Here is a 19,841-nt window from a genome sequence, read left to right as displayed (position 1 = left end):
TAAAACAGTTCTCATGGGGAAATGAATTATTTCTTGTTTTGAGAGGTAGGAACCATACAGCACATCCCAGCAGGAATTCCCTTCTATCTGAGAGAGAAGAGGCATTCATTCCTCTTCTACTAAACAATGCAACCCTAGGAGTAAAATTCCCCCTTGCTTTCTGATTCCAACACCGTGCTTAAAACAATTCCTAAAATTCCTGCCTCAGGAACAATGTAACAACCATGAATAAAATAAGTGATTTATAACAAGAGTCTAATATTTGTTTGTGTGCATGAACTCTTTGAAGTTGCACCAACCTCTATAATTTCAGAGCAGCTCGGTCTAACCATACAATAGCTTCATCTCTTTGTATGTCAGCCACTCCCATTTTATAGCCAGGAAGCTGAAGACACTGTACACCAAGAAACTCTACACTTTATCCTACAGATCTCCCACTTCAAACAACAATTGCTTTTGCAAATTCCAACTCCCCACCCCATGACAATCGCAATACAAGTTTCAGCTTTAATTCAACTGCATATCCTTCTCCCAGAAGTGTTACACGTCATTAAGATTTCCTAGACTTGCCACAGAAACCTCTAAGACTCAGTTCACACATCACGTCTGTTTTGAAATATATTTTATTATCTTCCCCACAAATACCTTAATGAAATACTAACTGAATACTAATTCAAAGAGAAAGCTCCATTGTCACATCCATCTTGCTCTTATAAGGGGTAAGAATGGGGTAGACCTCTTCTTTTAGGAATCTTGCTACCTGTTATGGAAGAAGGGAGGAAAAGGGCATTAAAAGTATAACTTGGACCAAATACTCGTTTAGCCTTAGAATATTAACCAATTACTCTATTCTGCACACTTCCCTGTAACTCAGAACACACAGGAACCGGATAAGGCAAAGACTAGATTTGTCCCCACCCAAAGCACACCATTAACAACGAAAAGGAAATGTTAGAAGTACAGAAAGTGAATTATTCCAGATATGGGAGTTATGCCAAGAATCTTTCTCAGACTGCTCTTGTTAAAAGCCTAGCTTTGCTTAACGGGTAAATGAAGAACTGGCTGATACAGGCTACTGGACTACAATCTGCACTGAATCAGTAAGACAGAGTGGGGCAGGCAATTAAATAAAAAGTCAGGAATATGTAGTTAGAGGAAGGTTGGGTAGCAGTGGATGAAGGAAATGTCTAAATAGAATAAGGAGGGGAAAACTGGTTCATTCGCAGGTGAAGCTTATGGCAGAAGAAACAAAAACAAGGAGTAATTGGTTATTTTTTTCAAATGGAGTGAGAAAGGTTACAAAGAAAAAGAAAGGAAGAAACAGTCACAGGTAGAGAACATAAAGCTTTAGGTGGACTAGAGTCCATGGCAACCTCATGAGAACTTTCCTGTTCTTACCTGCTGGGAAGCACGTCCAGTAAAGGATTTGGGCTCCAAAAGAGATTCCAGTTCTCCATGAATAGGGTTGAAATAAGGATCTGCACGAATACGTTCAATGAGGTCATTATCACCCCCTTCTTGCTTCACAACAGCAGCTGCCTGCTGGGACAGAACCCTTATCTTCTCATGACAATCCTATGAAAAAGAAGTCAACATCACATTACAAACCATCAGCAATCACGGTAAACATCCCAAGTATCATATATAGGCTTTACAAAAAGCTAATGTAGTTGTGGCTCACAATAAAAAAATCCAAAATCCATTGTAGGGCTGTATCTATTAGGCCAACCAAAATGTCAATATAGTCAGGGAGGAAGAGGGAAAAGAGCGTAGGGGGGAAGTGGCTTAGTATTTAAGCCATAGAAAGTCTGAATTGGTCTTGGTCCTAAGATGGAGTGCAGGAACTCATCAAAAAGAGGTGAGCTAGGCTACCTGGAAATGAACAACATTTGAACTGTGTGTGACAGGAGTGTTGCAATGCCTGAATTCTCTCTTCAGTGGGTCTTTTGATCATTCAGTCCATTCATAATAGTTCTCTTTTTAATTACACACAAACTGCAATAAGAAATAGCAAAATTCCATCCTCTTCTGAAACTTTCAGTATTTTGTGTAGCCGATCACTGCAGAATATTGTCTCAATAACTTCTCAGTTCTAGATGCATCAAGGGAGCATAACAAGTACAGAAATAAGATAAAAGTAGCAGCAAACAATGCAACAAACAAAAATAATTTCGGACTTCTCTTTAAAAAAATATGTAGGGTGACAATTTGTCTAATCGCAAAAATTCATACGATACTAAGAAAACCAATCTAGAGGCAGCAGGGATCTTGGGTAAAGAAGTGAATGAGTTAGTGCTGAACCACACTTTAAACAACCTTAGTCAGTGCTGAATTTTATAAGGTATTTCCAAAAGCATCGTCGTTCAGCATTATAATTATTAATTTGGAAAAGATAGGCACATTGCAATGTTCCATCTCTGCTTTCTAAATACTAATATAGTAACACTAAAACTGGTGATAAAACAAAACTAATACCTTCCCTGGTAGCTGAACTAGTAAAATTCAGAAATATGCAACATGATGAGAGAAAGAGGATGTGCATAACAATCAGGCTAGATTGTGAAACAGCAAAGAGTTCAAGATACTGGTGTCATAACTTTCTTCCAACCCCTCTACTTCCTGGCATGGAAAGTCCCTTTAAGGGCTTGTAAATGAGAGCCTACAGTTAGGTACATACCTGGCGATTGCCCCCAGCTTTCACCATAGCCATGATAATATTTTCTGTACACATGAAAGGCAACTCTTGCTGAATACGTCTCGCAATAACCTAAATCAAACATCAAATATAAGTACAGTATTTACAAAATGGACTGGAAAATCCAGTTTCTATGTTACTCTTCATTATTTTATTTATTCAGGGGGGAGATAACAGCTCGGCAATAAAAGTACATGCTTTGAATAGAGAAGGTCCCAGATTAGTAGCATGTTAGAAGGACATCTGCCCAAGTCCCTGAAGAACTGTTTGTTGCCAGTCAGAATAGATAAGACTGGGATACAAGGACAAACAGATTCATCATTTAGAAAGCAGTTTCTACTGCTAGATGACATGTCCTTCATTAGCCTCAAATTTTATATCATTCCAGACTCTGCTACACCTCATGAATAATAATAGCTCATTCCTAATTAAAACTGAAGAAGAAAAAATACTGCCTCCTTACACAGATTTAATGTTAAAACAGGAAGTCTAAACAACTTCGCCGCACTCCTGTGAAGCAAGCCAGCTACCTCTCTTGTTCACAGTAAAAATAACATAGTAATGAATGAATTTTAAAAATGCTTCAAGTTGTCAGTTTTGTCTCACCACCATACTTCAGGGAGTTGTATGCCTGCTCTTACTTTTTAAAATGCCACACATGCATTTATTAATTAAAACAGTTATGTGTTAAATGATTTTTTCTTCAATATTACAAGAGAAGTAAAAACTATTCAGGGGATGGGTTCTTCTTATAAAAGCTAGTCCACTGGGAATGTGCACAGTTAAAACCTGCTGCAGACTCCTGAAACTGCTATCTTAATCCCTTGGATAGAAGTTCTCATACTTAACTGTGCCCAGCATTCATTAGATTGGACCTGCACTGGGTATCTGCTTCATAGTGACTGTGACCTACCCATCTGTAAAACCTCCACTATGTAGCTAAATGGAATTTAACAGTTGATATGAATCAGATTGTTTGTAAAAGCTTAGAATCATAGAACTATAGAATTGGAAGGGAACACAAGGGCCATCTAGTCCAACCCCCTGCAATGCAGGAAACTTTTGCCCAACGTGGGGCTCGAACCCATGACCCCAAGATTAGTCTCATGCTCTACCAGCTGAGCTATTTCCTTCCTTATACATGCCCAGGGCTGAAAGTGGGTGCTGATTTATGGCAGAGTTTTTGAAATTTTCTGTCCTTAAAGTATTCATCTCATGTCTGCGAAGGAAGCCCTGCTCTCTCTGTGTGTGTGTGTGTCTATGCTTAGTTGTGTGGAGTTGTGGCTAGGGTTTTTGGTCCTTGCCGGCACCCCTGTGTTAACCGAGTGTGCATTAAAAATACATATTCAACTCACAGTGGCTATGAAGGGAAGACTGGTAACAGGAAGCAAGCTGTGTTTCAGGTGACAACACTCTGAAAAGCTTCCAAGGGACCCCAGGCTTTTCCCAGAAAACAGTTTGAAAACTGCCAATACAGGAGTAAGAGACCGCTCACATTTCCTCTGAGTCTTCTTACCTTGGGATATACCACAAGACCTTCAGAGATATTTTGTAGGGTGCTAAGTATTATGTCAGCAGTGAGGAAGGCTTCAGGTAAACACACGCGCCTGTGGAAAAAGTCACAAGAGTACCAGAATTGGAGGGAGGGAGAAGTTGCAGCATTCCCACAGAAAGGACTTTTTAAACAGTTCAGTACTATTCTTCCTTTCCTCATTAATTTGCTTACTCTTCCTATTTTCCACACTAGGCAGTGTTTTAAGGAACATTTTGTTGGGGTGGACGGATCATCCCAGTTCTGTCCTGTGTCAGTTTTGTGTATTCACAAAACTAACTCCATGGCATCCAGTTTATGGATAGATGTTTTTAATTTTAAAAATCTGCCCCGTTTTACTGAAATAACTGCTTATGAGATGGTCCAAGGGCTGCCCCTTTTGTCAACATTTTACAGCTACTTGGGGAACCGAACACTTCCTTCGTTGCATGGGAACAGCGATCTTTTTCTTTGTACAATTCTGCATGTTGTGATATACAGTTCCTTTATGGGAGCATTTTAAAACAGATTCTTTACTGTGTAGCCTTGGAGGAGATATTGGCTGCTCTAAGTAGCTGGTCAAGTTTTAAAGAAATGTTAAAACTCCTAAGTACAGTACAGAAGCAGACATGGATTTGTTCATTGATTATGTGTCTTAATCCACAAATCCAAGTTCTGAGTCACACATGAATCCAATGGGGGCAAAATGAGCAAGAATCCTCTGCACCTCCAGCTTAGCTTTCAGAAATCACATCCTTCAATGGTGGCCTTGTACATTTTATACTTGTTAAAAAGGGTTCCCCTGAAATCACAGAGGTTCACTTCCAAGTAAGTATGTTTAATATTTTGGGTGCAGTTCACAATATCATAGAAAGATCCGTTAGTTTCGAAATGTATTTTGAAAACAAAGAAACAATCTCTCTGCTTCATGACCTAGCGACAAGAATCAGGAATGTACCTGTTTGCACTATCATCTAAAGTGCGCTCAAACCACTGCACAGATGCTGTCTGAAGGGGGTCCTGGATCAGAATCATAAGATGACGAGCTAAACTGCAACATCGCTCCGAACGCATGGGATTCCGTTTATAAGCCATAGCGCTTGAACCTGTACAATGGGAGGGGTGAGGGGAATGGGCAACAGGAGAAGGAAGAGTGTGCAAATAAGAAGGAGAAAGAATAAAAAACAAGATTGTTAAACATAGTGTGCCTTTCTAAAGTTATTTCACCATCTACAAAAGTTGCTCCGGGGGGCCACTAGGTGGCGCATCGGAAGATGGCTGACAATAACATCTCTCCGACCCACACGAGGTAATTTGGAGGCTATGATGGGGGTAATTAGCCTCCTTAACCCCACCAGGATTGTGGTGGGGACGGCCCTTGCCTGCTGTGCCCTATACCACCCCCGAATTTGTGGGGGTGGGGGCACTAGGCACAAAGCCCTCCTGTGGGATTTTCGGCACTCCTTGACGCCGTCCCTGATTCGCGCCGCTGGTTGCAATGATCTTTAAAAGAAACAATTTGGACGAGATTAATTGCACATACATCAAGGAAAAAGGGGAGTAAAGACTGCTGACAGAAGAGATCTCTGATAACAAGACAACAATAAAATACGAGAAGATACGTCAAGATTCGGTATGATAAATGACTGAGGGGGGAGGGGGAAAAAAACCTGCCTTTCCCTTTTCTATGTGATTTAACAAGAATCCCCCTCCTCTAATGAGTCAGAAATTAAGGACTTAAGCTGTGGATTTAAGGCTGTGTGGAGATAAACTTTCGATCCAAAGCAATGTTTCAAGAGGAAGCTGGAAAGCTAAGAGTTTTGGAGTGACGCAGTCAGGAAAAAATGCCGTCGCCATTTTGTGAGGCATTGTGGGAGCTCTTGGGTCTGGGAGGAGAAAGAGAGAAATAGAGTTGTTTACATATCGTGAATCAACTTCTTGGTGGGACTTAAGAGCGACAAATGCCAAAATTTACAATGGAAAGAGTGACGTTATCTACGAAGGAGATATATGGAAACCATCTGGACTTAGTGGAGGAACGGGAAATCCACACAGGAATATAACACTTGCTATCGACTTAAGGAGACTAACAGAAGAGATCGTAAAGGAAAAAGAGAAATTATACGAACAAGATATGATGTGGCAACACCAAGATAAGACTGGATAGAATTATGAACTTTGTTTGGACTGATTGGGACTGATTTGGACATTAACGCAGTAATAAGAAGATGATCTGAATCCCCCTTTGGATCTTGAAGTATGGGTTCCCCCAACAAAATTTAAAAATTTGGCTTTGTAATTTGGAATTTATATGATGTGATTTAATTTGATGTGATTGGCCAGTTAATAAAAATTATTAAAAAAAAACCACAAAAGTTGCTCCGGTTATCAGCAAACACAATCCTCAACAATATAGTGGTACCTTGGGTTACATACGCTTCAGGTCACAGACGCTTCAGGTTATAGACTCTGCTAACCCAGAAATATTACCTCGGGTTAAGAGCTTTGCTTCAGGATGAGAACAGAAATCGCACTCCGGCGGCGCGGCAGCAGCAGGAGGCCCCATTAGCTAAAGTGGTGCTTCAGGTTAAGAATGGTTTCAGGTTAAGAACAGACCTCCAGAACTAATTAAGTTCTTAACCCGAGGTACCACTGTATCAATAATTTTGAACAGATAGCAGAGCTTGCACACAAAAATGTATAGATTCAGGTGTTCAAGTTGGGGCGCAAAGGAAAATAGGTTGGCTAACTTCATGGTGACATCAGATGACAAAAGGGGTGGCCTCCCACCTGTTAGTGGCCCATGGGGTAAGTTGGACAGAGCACAACATAGCTAGGCTACTTCTAAAGCTTAATTAAATTTAGCAGCTGTTTTTGTACCAAAATTACTATCCTTAAGGCTAGGCATGGGGAGCCTATGGCCCTCTAGATGTTTTGGGCAACTCCCATCAACCTAAGCATGGCCAAGGATGGTGGGAGATGGAAGTCCACCAACATCATGGGGCCCAGAGGTTTCCTACCCCAATGTAGACTGGGAACAGATTGCAGTGAGCTTTTGGTCTGCACACAACCCCCTCTTGCACAGAAGGGAAAAGAGTGAAAACTCATACTCTCGCTTTAAAACAAACCAGAGTTTCACATTATATTCAAACTTGGGGACCTGTGGTTTGTTCTACCCAAGGTTAACTAGTAAACTGGGATCTGAAACTATCGTTTGAATCTGACTTGTTGACACTGATTTTGGTTTGAATAAACCATAGTTTCCACCCTGAGACCTCCAGGTATAGGACAGTATATAAATTCAATAAAATAATAGTAGTAGTTTCTGGGAGGAGGTTGCAATAATTTTTATTGGGATTTTTATTGTTGTTGTTGTTTAGTCATTTAGTCGTGTCCGACTCTTCATGACCCCATGGACCAGAGTACGCCAGGCATTCCTGTCTTCCACTGCCTCCCGCAGTTTGGATTTTTATTAAAATGATACAAAATAGTACCAAGAACAAGGCAAAAATTAAGCAATAAAGCACAGTCCAACTAGACAGAATCACGATGAAGACTGAAAGTAACCAGTGGCGAAAATTATATCAATTATACCATATATTACATAAATTAATCACATTTTTTTAAAAAGCTGTATTGAAAACAAAAGAAAAGTCAGTAAGGGGTTGAAAAGATCTTAGTACAGTGGTACCTCGGGTTAAGAACTTAATTCGTTCCAGAGGTCCGTTCTTAACCTGAAACTGTTCTTAACCTGAAGCACCACTTTAGCTAATGGGGCTTCCCGCTGCCGCTGTGTGATTTCTCTGTTCTCATCCTGAAGCAAAGTTCTTAACCCGAGGTACTATTTTTGGGTTAGTGGAGGTACCACTGTATTTCAGTCTGGGGCCCTCCAGAGAACAAGTCTTGAGACAAACTGTGGCTTGTACTTTGCCTGCAAACCATGACTGGAAACCAGGATCAAACTATGGTTTTAATTCTTTGTTTGAAACACAAGTGTAAAATATAGATTTCCACTTTGCCTCAGAACAAGCAATGAGGAATCACTGCATGCAAAGACACGAGAGTAGTGTGTGAAGCCAAGGTTCCTTGATTGTTCAGTTTCATAGCATTAGGGCATGGTTTGGAATTACATCTAAAGCAGCCCATTATCTCACTTTCTCAGAGGTGTCACAGTTTCAGACTCCTTACAGCAACTTGTTGGTTAGCTAGCAAAGCAGTAGCTTCAGAAATTTAATTTGCTGGTAACTGTATGCATGCATGTACTCCTTAACTGTCTTGTACATAAAAATGGGATGTAAATGTACCAGCTGATCCGCTCTGAGACATGTTTACACATATTCCATTTTTATTCTAATTTCAATCATTCAACTTCAAAAGGGCGATCAATACAAGTTAATTTAAAAACAACAAAATTCTGTTTCTACAGCCATTGCTTACCAATTTGGTCTTTCTCAAAAGGTTCCTCTAATTCTTTGAGGTTGGCCAGAAGGCGAATATCAGTACATATCTGGAGAAAAACAATTCTAATTAGTTCAGACACTATTTCTGGGCAGCATTAATATCCATCAGAAATCTTGGAGCTGGTTCATTTTACTAACCACTGGGGAGAAAAAGAGATTAATTCATTTCAGATGTTCAGATGCAGGCACAGACTTACTGCATGCAAGATTTCATAATTAGCACTGAGTTTATGATACAAAGAAATAGTATAAAAAAATTCATCATCTTATTTTAAAGGAAATAGGAGAAATTCTGAATATAAACATATTCCCCAGCCCAAAACATAGATTTGAATTCAAGCCTATTATACACGTGACACTCAACTTATGCTGGGGTTATATTCTGGGGATAGCACATAAAGCCAAAATCACATGTAGTGAAAACACATTGGGTTCACTGGTGGGTGGGATTGCCAAAGTCTTTTTTCCCAGATGTCTGCCCCCCTGAGTCACTCTCCCAACTTCCGAACACTGCGCATTGCTTCTGCTTACTGGCAGAGAGAGGCAAGGCAGTGCAGGCACAGCAGCAGGAATGGTGGACTGGCTCACTTTCACTTTTTCAGCCATCTATAATTCAATAGAGCTAGGATATCTCCTAGATATCTGGTATACTACAGAAATCTGTGTTAAACACAGGAGAAAAGCAAAACATCAAAATGTGACCACAGTTTCTAAAAGCTTGAAACCTCTAAAGAAAAAATTTATGTGGCTGTGCAATTCAATTCAAGAAGGCATCCAATTGAGCCCCAATTCTCAGTGGTGCCTTTGAATATAGAATTTGAAGTAGTTCTTACCTTATGTACAGATGCCCCTAGACTGGCCAGAACAGAAAGCACTTCAATATCCACTTTGCGACTGTATGTCTGCCCTGTGACGATATAAGCGCTGAAACCAAACACAAAGATAAAGCATCATGAAGTTTAACAGAGCCTATAAATGAGATTGAGAGAGCATGCAACAAGGAATTAATACCACACAACTTCAACTGGTTCCTTGTCCCTCTTTTTATATCTGCTTCCTGATACAGTGAAGGTACAGTATTCGTTTGAAACAATCTAGAGAAATTATTTGTGTGACTGTACAATTCAGTTTAACATGCAGTAGGGGTAGCAAAAAAAAAAAGGGGGGGGGAAACATGCATTCACATGGAGAAGAGCAAAACTGCAAAGGACTAAGATGGGAGGAAGTTCCATTACAAACCTACATCATGGAGTAGATTATGTAAGCACAACCTTTCCCCTAATAGGTCCTAGCAGTTAGCAGCAACAGCGGGAATGTTAATTGCAGAGCAGAATCCAAATTTATACATAGGTCCAGAGGTGCTCATCTTAAGAATGCGGAAGGGCCTCAGTTTAATGGCAGGCTTTGCACATATAAGATCACAGCTTCAATCAATGATATCTCCAAGTAAGGCTGGAAGCTCTGGAAAACTATGCTGCCAGTCAGTTAGTCCAGATATGACAGTACTAAATGTAAGACAACACCAGTGGTCTGACTCTGTATAAAGGCAGATTTCTGTGTTCTTAAAGCAGTAAAGGCAAGGAAGGAGAGGGTTTTTGTTTTTTTACATACCGCTTAAATCCCGCCATTGCAGTCACCAGCTTGTCCAGCTCCTCCACCTCAGGGGAAAAATATGATAGGAACCTCACTCAGAATGCAGTGGGCTGAAGTGGGAATGATTGTGCCTCTTGCACTATTCTGAGCACTATAGGTGTTTTGCTGATGCAATCACTATATTGTCCTATGCTCAATCTGCTGTCTGCTTCCCACAGAAATAAAAATTCTTCCGTAGGTCTCATGCAAATTTCATATTGGCAAAAGCCCTAGAGTGAAATGTCCCAGGAAGCAACTTTGCTAGTTTCTTGATTGGGGCATAAGGTGCACTTTATGGATATTCTGACTGTTGATTTAGAACAATTTTTTTTACTGATTTTGCTGTGGGATTTTGTTGTTTTTAGATGCTGTTTCAATAATTTCTTCCACTACTGCTCAGGATGTTTATGTCGAATGGCAGCCTGTGATTACCACCACATAATACAACAGTCAAGTGTTCCCAAACTGATTGCAATTCAAAACTGACACTTGCTGGGGATACGTACTTTATCATGATCTCCTTCAAAGAGCTGCAAGAAGCTGGCCTGTGTACCAGTGGTGCCTTTCACACCGCGAAATCTCAACTCATCCCGTGCCCGCTCAAGATTGTGGAGGTCCATGCAGAGATCTTGGATCCACAGACAACAGCGTTTACCAACAGTAGTAAGCTGGGCAGGCCTAAAAGAACACAGAATATGACTCAAGAATAAGCCTGTACAGCTTCTTTCATGTCACTATACAGTGTTTGCACTTGATGCTTTGCAAGCATTTCTATCACAGTTTCTTTCAGAATCTTATAGCCGTAATTCATTTAGTTTTCTGGAGTTTAATCTTGCACAGTAGCAATTAAAGGCTGCTGATCTAAGGGTGAATAAAAGAAATGGGGTAGAAATGGGAGCAGCATCCACGGAATTAAATGAGTATTTGTATGAATTACTTACTGGTAGTGAGTGAAGCCCAAGGTGGGCAAGTCAGCATACTTCTCAGCAAAATCTGCAAGACGGCTGATCACCCTGGCAAGCTAGCAAGATTGAATGAAAGAAGGAAAACACAAAGGAAGTCACAAAATAATTATTTACATTTTTATCCAATTCTGCTTTCAAGAAGGGTAGGGCAGAATACAAGGTTCTTCAAGAATCTAATAGTCAAGTCTGAATCATTCTCCAAGTAGAATTGTAAAATGCTTAGAGAGAAAAATATATAACTTAATATGATGCCTCTATATTACTACTACTTTATAACAGAACATATATAAAACAGTTAATACAACTGAATACATGAAAACAATATATTATTATTATTATTATTATTATTATTATTATTATTATTATATGTATGTATGTTTAAAACAACAGCATATACAGTACATAAAATCAATTCATGTTATATTATGAACTCTGCATGAACACAGCTGGAATCCAACACTGATCAGGTGCCTTGTAAAATAACTACCATATTTTTCACCCTATAGGACGCACTTTCCCCCCTCCAAAAATGAAGGGGAAATGTGTGCGCGTCCTATGGGGCGAATGCAGGCTTTCGCTGAAGCTTAGAGAGCGAGAGGGGTCGGTGCGCACCGACCCCTCTCGCTCTCCAGGCTTCAGGTAGCTATCAGCAAGCCTTGCAAGCCTGGCGGGAGGTCCCGCGGGCTCACAAGGCTTGTGGGCAGCAGCCTGCAGCCCACAAGCTCGGGGGACAGTGGGGAGGCGGAGTGCCGCCACCCCGCTATTCCCGGACCTGGTCTGGAGGCTGGCGGGTGGGGGGGAGAAGCAAAAAACCTAGGTGTGTCCTATGGGCCGGTGCGTCCTATAGGGCGAAAAATACGGTACCTTTTTCTCAGTGCCTTGCCAGCTCCTAATTGTTTCTAGTTAACTCTGGCAGACAGCCAATTGGAATCAATAGCACCCAACTCTTAAAAACTGTACGTCTCACCTTGGGAAGAAGCAGGTTGAATCCATCCCGGAGAACTATCAAGTCCTAACAGAAAAAGGAATAAAATAGTCAGTCAGTCACAATTCTATTCAATAGTCACGTGCTTATCTACACTCTCCTTTCAGGGTAATTTGCAATTTCCATAAAGACAAATGGGTATGACTAACATTCTCTTTGTGTATCAAAGAATCAAGTAGTCTACTGTGCACAAGCATTAATTTTGGTCACTCTCAAATTCACTTGTGCCTCAAAGGGATCAGCATTACTTCTATACCACCCAAGAGGGTGAAAATGAAGAGACGAGAGAATGGGGTGTGTGTGTGTTATCTCACTCAGAACTTTACTGGTTTTGAATTTTTAGCTATACAATACTTATCTTCGTCTTTTTAATAAAGAAAAAAATATTGCTGATACTTTGCAAGCTTGGTATTTCAGATAGTAAAGCAGGGATAGAAAAGAACCATTACAGTGGTACCTCTAGTCACGAACTTAATTCATTCCGGAGGTCCGTTCTTAACCTGAAACTGTTCTTAACTAGAGGTGTGATTTTGCTAATGGGGCCTCTTGCTGCCGCCGGCACACAATTTCCATTCTCATCCTGGGACAAAGTTCTCAACTTGAGGTAACTCTTCTAGCTTAGCGGAGTTTGTAACCTGAAGCGTTTGTAACCTGAGGTGTTTGTAACTCGAGGTACCACTGTATAGTGATTCAGCCCAGCTTATGGAGAACAATTTCATAACGTTGTTTTACCGTATTATCTCCCACATAGCAGGAAGTTGCTCCAAGGTGAATTATTCCTGCAGCCTTTGGACAACAGTGGGCAAATGTATGCACATGGGCCATTACATCATGACGTAACCGCTTCTCCTCCTCAGCTGCCATCTTGAAATCTATGCTGTCCAGTTTTGCTTCCATTTCCTGTATTTGCTCATCTGTGATAGGTAGACCCAGTGACTGCAAGGAGGGAAAAACCTGAAGTTAACTAACACATGACCCCTTATTCAAGGACACCTCCACTAGTAAGATCACTGAATTTACACAATCGACTGGGATCTTATTCTTATGCAATTTTCAGAATCAGGGATGGGTGACACAAAGCCCAGTTTATGCAAGATTAGCTTTTAACTACTGAGGTTAAAATCCAAAGTCCCAAGGTTATTACTGTTCTGAATGAGTTAATTTTAAAGGAACACTTCACTGCAATTAATATTAGAAAAAATGTTATTCTTATAGATCACAACAATTTGATTTAAATAAAAACGTAAAAGAACTGTGTAATTTCTCTTTTTGAATTTGGCTGATTTACTATAGAGTTTATTTCATTTTCTACCTTCTATATTTAAGCAGTTACTTCAGTTTTGTCTCTGACAGTAAGTGTCCCAAATAGCTTTAAAAACGGGGAGAGACAGCAGACTAAAATGTTTGGAGTTGCCTCAAACTTGAATGTCAACCCAGTTGTATGAAAAGGCACTACAATGCTCTACCTACAGTACAAAGGATTATTTCAGAGTTCTAAAGGAAGCCATTGTACTTGACTCTGCTAGGCTTTCTGAAAACACTACCCAGAATTTACTGTAATCGACTAAAGTCTCCATAACCGTCTTTTTACACCTTTTTCAATTTTTCAGAGGAAAAATAAAGTTGTGCTTTGCCTTTCCATGATTTATATGTAACATCACATCTATTATCCTAACCCGCCTGCAGAATCTTAGGCGCCTTGTTTACCTTCTGCTGCTGTTCCCAGCGAATGCAATTTAAATTAAAAAACAAGCAGGAATGTTGCTTATTTAAAACAAAGGCAAACAACACATAAATGTTACACACTTTTCACTACATTGAATCCCCTACAACTAGAAATCTAATCATATCCCATGTCGGACTGAAGGGAGATCTATTGGGGATTGTTAGTAGCAATCTGACAGAACTCTGTTGAAACGAACAGGTGCTGTGTGTCTGTCTCTCCATTTCCAGCTGAAGATCAAGGCCAGAGTTGTAACTCCTCAGGAATGTGAACATACGGATAAAAATAACAGGCTCCCCAACTCACATTAAAGCACAAGATATGTTACAGCAACATCTGCCATGCTTTCCGAAAACATGGTTCTGTTTAGATAGGAGAACTGACTTTTGCTTATGTGACTTGGTAAAGCAATATGTACACTGCTATATAATAAAATAATCATAAGATGATCTAGAGACCCTCACCCATTTGCCGTTTGCTCTTATGTAGCGATAAATATTTGGTTTTCACAGAGAAAGTGGCATGGGTGGGAGTGCTTGGACAGAGAACTTTGCCTTGAAATCGAATGCCCTTTTTGTGCAAGGGGGAATACTTGGGGGTTTTTGTTCCTATTTTTATCATGTATTTTGTGTCTTTTATGTTATAATTTATGTTGTGAACCATCCTGAGATCTACAGATGAAGGTGGTATACAAAATTAATAATTAAAAAAAAATTAAAAATAGAAAAGTGGACAGAAGCATAGATGAGCCCTTTGTTGTAAATCACACACTCTAAAACTTTATATGTCATAACTTCATAGCTACTATGATATCTTGTACTTCAGCAAATGACAACCTTTGTTAAAACATCTGCACTGGCTTCCCACATGTTCCTGGGCCAGGTTCAAAGTTATTGTGCTGATTATATATCAACACAAGTCCTGGTCTCTATTATCAGAGATAAAGAACTGGTCTCTATTATTTATGCAGAACTTTCAGAGCATGCCACTTGTCCCTTGGTTCGCTTTATACTTTACTAGGAGAAAGATCTAAATGTTCAAAAAGAGTAATTTGAAAGGAAATCACTGTGGTCAGCTAAGCCTCACAAATCTGTTCCACTATTTGTGAAGGAATGCTAAAAGTTGTGCATAGATGGAATAGTACACCTGTGCAGATGTCTCATAATTATACCGCAATCAATACAGGATTGCTGGCAGGCCTGTGGGCTCCGGGGAATATTTTTTTATCTTTGGTGGGAATGCCCTCTGCTCTCATAATTCTGATCCCAAGTTTATAAAGAAATACTTTAAATAATTAAATCAGCTGCTCAGGCTTATCCACAACTGTCACTACTGAATTTGCAGACTGATAATAGAAAGCTTGTCACACTAAAGAATTTTTGACATGGATCCTAGCTGCTGCTAGGATTTCAATAATCTAGCTATGGAGAGCTTAGAAAAAAATCTACACTGGTCTTTGTGGTATAAGAACTTATGGAATTTTGGTTATTGTGTGTCTCCAGAGTAATGGGAGAACCCAGAACACTTCTACATCATTAGGCAGGATTTTATTTCTTATGCTTTGAACGTACATGCAATAGTCACCACCCATGCTAGCCTGGGAAACATGGATGCCTCAATGTATACTGGTGTGTTACAATTTCTTTTTCTTTATTTGTTTCTTTATGGTACAATGTAGCACCCTGCTACTAATACTTTTGGGTTGTCAGAAATGAATAAAAATTTAAAAAAATATCTAGAAAGTTCTGAAAAACTTGGATTCAGGATACTTTAAGGACCACATGGTACCATTTAAAGATTTTTTTTGAGGGTAAGTGAATCCCACTAAGAGTTGTAATAGTTTAACATTTGGTTCAGAAGCTAAAATCCACTTTGTTTATTCTTGATTGACAAAATCACTTTGTGAGGTATAATACACATGAGATAAAGTGCTATTGCTTGATAGTCAGGGTCAATCCCCTCTGGGCTGATGGGGCATATGAAATGTTACCTACGGATAAGCAAACAACCTTGTATCTTCTGTATGGTTTAGAGTGACGTACAGAGGTTTGTGCAACTAACATGTTCGGAATATTGCTTCCATCCCCTTGGTGACTGATAAATTGCATTGAAATGCATACACTTACAACATACCACCTCTGCAGTGACCTCGAGCATGGTAATCAGAAGAGAAGAGTCTTTGGGTGGCTTTAAAAAGAGGATTAGACAAATTCATAGAGGTAAAGGCTATCAGTGGCTACTAAACTCAATGAATATGTTCTGCCTCCATGATCAGAGACAGTATAGTGGTACCTCAGGTTAAGTACTTAATTCGTTCCGGAAGCCCATTCTTAACCTGAAACTGTTCTTAACCTGAAGCACCACTTTAGCTAATGGGGCCTCCTCCTGCTGCTGTGCTGCTGGAGCACAATTTCTGTTCTCATCCTGAAGCAAAGTTCTTAACCTGAAGCACTCTTTCTGTGTTAGCAGAGTCTGTAACCTGAAGCGTATGTAACCCGAGGTACCACTGTATGCTTCTGAGTACGTTTCTAGAAACCATTTTAGCAAATGTCCATTGTCATACTGTTGTAATCAGATGAGAATAGCAAAAATGTAACTCTGCATAAGGATCCTGATGCAACAATGGACACTTGCAATATGAGCAGATGCCTATGAAAAAGTTATATTGGAATTCTCAGCCAAATACCTTTTCCAGGTAAATAGGATCCTAGAATCTGATGAGAAATGAAGAACCACAGCACATTTACTAGACATAAGTACCACACATTACCACACAAAAGTAAAAAAAAATATTTAAATTTAGAAGTCGAGTGCAACGATTTTACTTCTGCAATTTGTATACTGCTTGATCACAGTTCTAAGTGGTGATGCTCCTTTTATTTTGTTTCTGAGCAACCATTGCTGCTAAGCACAGTATAGCCTTACAACTGTGCAACAGTATCAAAAACTTACATAAAGCGTTATTAACAAAACATGACAATTTGGAGAAGCCAACCCGATGTCTTTGGGATGCTTACAAACAAGATGCAAGCACAACAACACATTTGCTCTTGTTTCCCGAGGATCAATATTCGAAGCAGTGCTATATCCGATCGGATCCTTCAGGCCATAAGACATCCAATATCACCTGAATACACAGAGAGCCATAACCCTCACTAATGGGTAAAACCCCCTTTTAAAGCCGCCTAAAGTGGCAGCCATCACTACCTTGTGGCAGCAAATTCCCTAGTTTAACTAAGTACAGTGGTACCTTGGGTTAAGAACTTAATTCGTTCTGGAGGTCTGTTCTTAACGTGAAACTGTTCTTAACCTGAGGTACTACTTTAGCTAATGGGGCCTCCCGCTGCCCGATTTCTGTTCTCATCCTGAAGCAAAGTTCTTAACCCGAGATACTATTTCTGGGTTAGCAGAGTCTGTAACCTGAAACGTCTGTAACCCGAGGTACCACTGTACTGAGTAGGGGCAGGGGGTGGGGATTAATTTTGGCTGCCTACCATTCAGCTTCAGTGGGTGACTCCAGTTCTAGTGCATTATTAACAAAACTGGGCAGATGTGCGCGCACACACAGAGAAGTATAAAGGACATGTAGGTATGCAAACAGTGGCGTCAAACAGAACAGGCATGTTGCCCCTTCACCTGTTGCGCAGGAGGTCTGTTAGCTCTGTGCGTGTGTGTGGCAGGGTCAGTAAAACTGCAAATGCCACAGCCCCCATTGCATTGCGGGGTGGGGGTGGACAGGGGCCTTTCCACTTAATGAGCTGGTCTGGCACAGCCACGAACCCCCGCGCGCCCACCTTCTCAGCCTTGGCCAAGTAAAGCCAGAGGCGCCGCCAGGTGCTGAACTTCTTCCTCTCGCTGAAGTTAAAAGCCATGTCGGGGCTGGCGTAGCGCGAGACGAGAGGGGAGCGGTAGCGGCAGAAAGGATCCTCCTCGGCCATCGTGGAGAAGGTCCCGCGCAGGGAAGCGACACCCTCGTGAGAAGCAGCAGCAACCCGCAGGCGAAAGGGAGGCAGCTGCCCCAGGACTGTAATAAAGGGAGCGGAGAGGTCCCGCCCTCAGGCCCGCCCCCAACTCAACCTCACCTCCGGCGCCCCGGCCCCCTTCCGGTTCGCCCGCGACTGGACTGGGGCAAGGTCGGGGTCACAGCGGCCCCTGCTGCTTGGGAGGCTGCACTGCACTCTCCCCTCAAGAGTTAACTCCCCACGTATACTATTGTCCCTATTGGCAGCAACTCCCGAAGTAGTTTTGAGGGGTCTCGGCAAAATTCTTACTGAAAATAGCTTCCATTGTTGCAGTGGGGTTAGGGGAGTATGGTGTGGCCCTGCTTCGAATATTGCTTGCCCCAGTTTATGGTGGAGTTGGAAGAATTAGACATGGGTCTATTACAAAATGGTCTTAAGATCTCACTGCCCCAACTTTGTGTGGCTATCTGGAGCACTTACCGTATGTATTAACTTGCATGTTTAAGATTTGTGTACCAATGGTGATCTACCGTTGATATTAGTATTATTTGTATACTAATTTTTCCTCTTCTTTCTTCAACTTTAATTTACCTTGTTTGCTTTTATCTTTTTTTCCTTTCCTTGTCACATTTGCAAATAATAATTTATAAGGGGGTAGCTAAAATCAGCAAGAGGTAAGAGAATCTTCCATGTAAGAAAAGGCCCGAGAGATTAGATTTTAAGTAGTATCTGTAAGAGCTGCCTTTGCATATGTTTATTAACATATGTAATGTGGATGGACTGATAACATAAATGTCCTTACAGTAGAACTTGGACATTCCTCTACAGGAACAGATTTGCATTAAATTCACAGAAGGCCAAAGGAAGTACTTCACATAGCAAAATAAACTTGTGGAATTCACTGCCATAAGTTATGGAGAGGACTACTAGCTTAGATGGGACGCAGGTGGCATTGTGGTCTAAACCACTGAGCCTAGTTGCTGATCGGAAGGTCGACGGTTTGAATCCCCACGGGGTAAGCTCAGTCCCAGCTCCTGTCAACCTAGCAGTTCAAAAGCACGTCAAAGTGCAATTAGATAAATAGGTACCGTTCCAGTGGGAAGGTAAACGCCATTTCCATGAGCTGCTCTGGTTTCACCAGAAGCGGCTTAATCATGCTGGCGACATGACCCAGAAAAACTGTCTGTGGACAAACATCGAGTCTCTTGGCCAGTAACGCGAGATGATCGCCACAACCCGTTATCCATGGCTGGACTTAAGTGTCAGGGGTCCTTTACTAGCTCAGATGGCTTAAAAGCAGAATGAGACAATTTGTGTGTAGGTCAAATCAGTTATTTGCCATTACAGCTATACAGAAAGTGTCTGTAAGTGGACACACTACACTTCTGAGTACAAGATACAAACTATGACCCATCACCTGCTTTGCTTGGAAGCTTCCAGAAGCAGCTGGTTGGTCACTGCTGGAAACCAAATCCAGACAAGTCAGACCTTTGTTTGACGCAGGAAAAGAATTATCGTGTAACAGTCTCTTTGCAAATCTGTTGCACTTTTGATTCCCGTGATTTTATAAGCCAGTTATTTTCAAGGATTCAGCAAGTTCAGTACAGTATCTATAATTTTGAATCTTAGGTAATTTTGTTTCCAGGGCTATGAAAGTGTGCTGTTCATGATGTGGCCATTCCTTGACAACTGACATCACTTATGATGAATCTGTTGTTGACATAACAAGGTCATATAAGATTTGTAACCTTTTGTTTCTCCAAGGAGATTAAAGCAACAATTTTTGCTGTCACAGATCTGACTTGCTCAGGAGTACCTAATGAGTGTCACATCAGAGTGCAGGTTTATATTAGACTCTAGCAACTATATCACACTAGCTTTGCATGCT

General features: G+C 40.8%; 1 protein-coding gene across 1 annotated transcript; it reads right to left on the bottom strand.

Moving 5' to 3' along the window:
• Nucleotides 1–605: 605 nt before the first annotated feature.
• On the bottom strand, nucleotides 606–18,014 carry ADSL (adenylosuccinate lyase). The gene is made up of 13 exons (XM_081877656.1): nucleotides 17,786–18,014; nucleotides 13,001–13,204; nucleotides 12,251–12,295; nucleotides 11,260–11,339; nucleotides 10,825–10,996; nucleotides 10,298–10,344; nucleotides 9,520–9,610; nucleotides 8,664–8,733; nucleotides 5,185–5,332; nucleotides 4,212–4,302; nucleotides 2,678–2,767; nucleotides 1,399–1,575; nucleotides 606–760 (listed from the first exon to the last, which is right to left on the bottom strand). The coding sequence occupies exons 1-13, from the start codon at nucleotides 17,927–17,929 to the stop codon at nucleotides 674–676; spliced, it is 1,446 nt and encodes a 481-aa protein (XP_081733782.1). The 5' UTR covers nucleotides 17,930–18,014; the 3' UTR covers nucleotides 606–673.
• Nucleotides 18,015–19,841: the final 1,827 nt, after the last annotated feature.

Source organism: Podarcis erhardii (assembly GCF_964252035.2).
Source record: "Podarcis erhardii genome assembly, chromosome: 10".
In the NCBI taxonomy this organism is placed as follows: Eukaryota; Metazoa; Chordata; class Lepidosauria; order Squamata; family Lacertidae; genus Podarcis; species Podarcis erhardii.
The sequence above is the reverse complement of the archived record's forward strand: the minus strand, read 5'-3'. Positions and strand labels throughout refer to the sequence as shown.

Coding starts and splice junctions, on each gene's coding strand:
- ADSL (XM_081877656.1), bottom strand. CDS start 17,929: ATGGCCGAGGAGGATCCTTTCTGCCGCTACCGCTCCCCTCTCGTCTCG. Junction 11,340..12,250: donor TCAACCTGCTTCTTCCCAAG/GTGAGACGTACA, acceptor CAATCTTGCTAG/CTTGCCAGGGTGATCAGCCG. Junction 10,997..11,259: donor TTGGGCTTCACTCACTACCA/GTAAGTAATTCA, acceptor GTGTTCTTTTAG/GCCTGCCCAGCTTACTACTG.